Source organism: Patiria miniata, unplaced genomic scaffold (assembly GCF_015706575.1).
Source record: "Patiria miniata isolate m_02_andy unplaced genomic scaffold, ASM1570657v1 HiC_scaffold_19, whole genome shotgun sequence".
In the NCBI taxonomy this organism is placed as follows: domain Eukaryota; kingdom Metazoa; phylum Echinodermata; class Asteroidea; order Valvatida; family Asterinidae; genus Patiria; species Patiria miniata.
The window spans coordinates 16,417,723-16,421,571 of NW_024037057.1; the positions used below are offsets into that span (position 1 = coordinate 16,417,723).

At 46.3% G+C, this 3,849-nt stretch overlaps 1 protein-coding gene across 1 annotated transcript; it reads right to left on the reverse strand.

The window, feature by feature from the left end:
• Nucleotides 1–2,995: 2,995 nt before the first annotated feature.
• Nucleotides 2,996–3,566, reverse strand: LOC119725488 (craniofacial development protein 2-like). The gene is made up of 2 exons (XM_038196894.1): nucleotides 3,382–3,566; nucleotides 2,996–3,293 (listed from the first exon to the last, which is right to left on the reverse strand). The coding sequence occupies exons 1-2, from the start codon at nucleotides 3,564–3,566 to the stop codon at nucleotides 2,996–2,998; spliced, it is 483 nt and encodes a 160-aa protein (XP_038052822.1).
• Between the last annotated feature and the right edge of the window lie 283 nt (nucleotides 3,567–3,849).

Here is a 3,849-nt window from a genome sequence, read left to right on the forward strand (position 1 = left end):
AAGGAAATGAATAATTTCGAGAAGGCGTGGACGAATGATCGCGAAAACACGTACTGCACATTGTGAATAACAACACCAAGTACACGATATAAATCCATTTCTAGCCAATTGCGGTATCGAATCAGGATGCAGGAAGGAAGTTTCCTATCCAGGGTTTACAATTGGAAACAACGTTGGAAATAAAGTAAGCACTGGGGACGAGGTTGCTTCGGACCTGATTGTCTTTGAAGTTCATTTTGGTGGCAAACAAGGGCGGATCCAGGGGGGGCCAAAGGGGGCCATGCCCCCCCCCCCACGAAACCAATTTTTTTTTAATGTGACATCGCAATAAAGGCAGGCAATGAGTACACCACCATCTTTGCCTCAAAAAACCATTGGTTAAAGTGGTCCGAAATTGCCTCAGATCGCACCACAGAGCACCTAGAATCCAAAAAAATTTCGGGACCCTTAAGCGGGCCCCGAACCCCACGCAGTATTTTTTTTTGACCCACTTTTGGGGGGGACCAAAAATTTTTTTGTCCCCCCCCCCAAATTGTGTTCTGGATCCGCCCTTGGTGGCAAACCCCATATTTTTTATACCAAGGAACCCGAGTAAATCATTGTTTATGGTGTACTCCTAATGGGTGACAGCCATCCTGGATTATTGCGACATGAATGCCTTTTTGCCCATTTCAATCGATTTGGTAAAGTTTATATTGAACACACCACTTAAGTCAGTAATACTTTCATAGATGAGCAAATAACTGACAATTTATATTAAGAACATTATTAATGCACTCTATATCACTAAATATCACAGGCAGTCTGGGGCATAGATACAAATGTAAATGAGTATACAATCTATTGTATAAAACTGATAAATTATTGAGACATATGAAGATAACACCGAGCACAACCAGGGCTTTTTTAATTTCAAAGCCGTGCTTGCAGAGATGTACGACCTGGAAACATACACCATCAGGCCAGCTATTTTGTGGCACTCACACTACACTGGGCTTCAGCAGTGTCATGAATAAGGTTATGAGGCTGGTGGAGGCAGATATGAAGATGGAGCAGGATCTGAAGGAGTTTTTATGGTTGATCTGGAGGTAGACAGCAAGAATGCACTGGACATAATTATGTGCCCCAAGCTGGTGGCTCCTGAATTTCATCACAAGCCCTGGAGCCGCTAAAAGCTATTCCTCCTCTTCCTGGAGCAAAGGCATGTATCCAGAGTGCTGTTTGCCAACAAGGATAGCGGGTTTGGTACCTCTCCAGGACAGCAGCAGTTCTAATAATATACAACTATGACCACCTGGCAGAGTTCCAGAGGCAGAATCCTCACATCAACAACCGCCTGGGCTGCCTGGTCAGAGAAGTATTGGAGATTCCCAACCTCAAAGTGGTCCTTGTGGTGATTGCCTGCCTGAGTGTGCACATGATGGTGGAGCCCTTCTACGCCAAGACCATATAGAGATTTCGATGCGATGCGATGCGTTGCGAGGGTGCAGCCCAACCTTGACTAACCAGGGAGTGTGACCGGGGAGAGCGAAATAAAGTTTAAATTTGTCACTCTCCGCCCAACCGAGTGGCTCCACTAAAAGAAATACTTTATTTAGAGCACAATTGAATAGCTCCTAAAATATGAGACAATATGTATACATACAAATTTGTATCGGGTATTTACAAAAGAACGATAGCATAAAGAACCTTAGTACAAATGGCACGATAATCTTAATGAACTTTATAGTATATTTGAATGATGTCTAAATGAACGACAGTCAATGAAGGGAAAAGTCTATGAACCGTCAATCCATGGATCACTTTGGATGATCTACGTTCATGCTACGTTCATCCTCTGTGCTCGATGTTAAAATCAAAGAAAGGAGCAGCAGAACATGTAGAAATTAGTGCAGAAAACTGCGATGCCGGCAACGCCGAATAAAATTGAACGACAGTCAAGTTAAGTGATGCGTGACGAGTAAGGTTGTGTACTATCCGCTCTCCCTCTTTTTACATAAATTTTGCGTCATTTTGGAAGAAATATTGCCACTAGTGTTTACAGTCATCTTAGACAGACACATCTTACCATGACCGACAAGGATCCAGCGACGAAAGCACCTCGGAGTCGCCGAAAACCCAGCTCAAAAAAAGATCTCCCGAGCCCGAATGACAGCGACCAAGATGGCGGCTGTGTTGCGTCATGCGTATGCAGTGACAAGCTATCGATCATTGACGACAAGCTTGACAAGGTTCTGGCGTCAATCTCCAACATCGAATCACAACTGAGCTCCCTAGAGCTTAAGCACCAACAGACCCATCAGCAGGTGTCTTCAAATACCACAGACATCGCTGAACTCAAAACATCTGTAACGTTTGTCCAGGAAAGTCATGACGCCATCAAAACACTGATCAATACAAAAACCGAGTACAACCTGCGGATCATCAGGAACCTAGAAGACAAGATTGATGACATCCACAATCGAAGTCGTCGTAACAACGTTGTCATCCAAGGCATTCCTGAGATATCTGAGGCCTGATTGGAATCGTGCGAGGGCTTCGTCCATGAGCTCTTGACCAGTCATCTGAAGCTCCAGGGTGCCGACGAGATTGAGATCGACCGGGCACATCGCACGGGTCCACCACCCGGTACAGGCTCAGCTATAGCACTCAGCTCACCACGCCCAAGACCAATTCACTGCCGGTTTCTTCGATACAGCGATCGCCAATTCATCTTAAAGAATGCAGCAAAACATCTGAAGAACAACAAGTTCAAGGGCAACAACATCTTCATAACGGACGACGTCACACCAAAAGTCAGGGCCCAACGCAAGCAGCTGAGGGAAATGCACCTGCGACGCATTCAAAGAGAGGAGCTGGTCCACTTTGCGTACATTCCTTGGTCAGTACCAGCCATGATCAGGTACAAGATCCAAGATGGCCCGTTCATATCATTCCGTCTTGAAGTCAACGATGCATCACAATGTACACTTACATTTAATCTTCACTACTCTATTCAGAGTAACGCCCACAGCCTTCCCTTTCGTTTCTCAAACATTGTGTTGTTGACTAGAAGAGAGTAGTCCTCAATTAGATCTGGCATACGCACCCCGTTGTCATTTGTTACCTGATGAAAGGTGAAAGGAACGTCTCCCTGTCCCAGGCGGGCATTGAAGTCTCCAAGAATGGCAAGGAAGTGATACTGGGGAACAGCCTCTACCGCTCGTCTTAGATCATCATAGAACTTTCTCTTCTCCTCATAGGGTGCTAGGAGAGTTGGTGCGTAGGCCACTATGGCGGTGAGGACTGGATTGCTTTGGTAAGAGGCAGTGATAACTCTATCAGAAGACCGGTAACACTGATTAACGACCGCTGTGCCTCTCTGCTCAGCATAAGCCCGACCCCACCAGTTGCTGCCTGTGCTTCATTTCTCCAAGCCGATGTGGTGACAAGTTACTAATCTTCATGTTGGTAACCACGATATCTCTCGTGCCATCATGCACCCTCCTGTGCTCCTGGATCCCACACACGGCAACTCCGTGTCTCCTCATTCTATCCACTAGCTCCTTTGCTCCTTTATCCTCCATGATTGTCTGCACATTATTGTGGCAAGAGACAAGCTTTGCTTACATCTCAGTATAGTGCGTCGGTTCTCCGGCACCCGTCTGCTGCTCCCCTTCCCAAGGTTCCCTTGGGATTTGAGGGAGCGCCATCACCATTCTCACGAGGTGAGCGTGCACGAATTCCCTCCGCTGTTCTCCTGCGGACTCCGGCCGCTGGAAGTATACGATTCTTCATTGGATTTAAGATCACGATTAGGCTTTTCTGTTGCGAAAGTAGTGCTCGGGTGGTCGCAACTCCTCTCCTGAT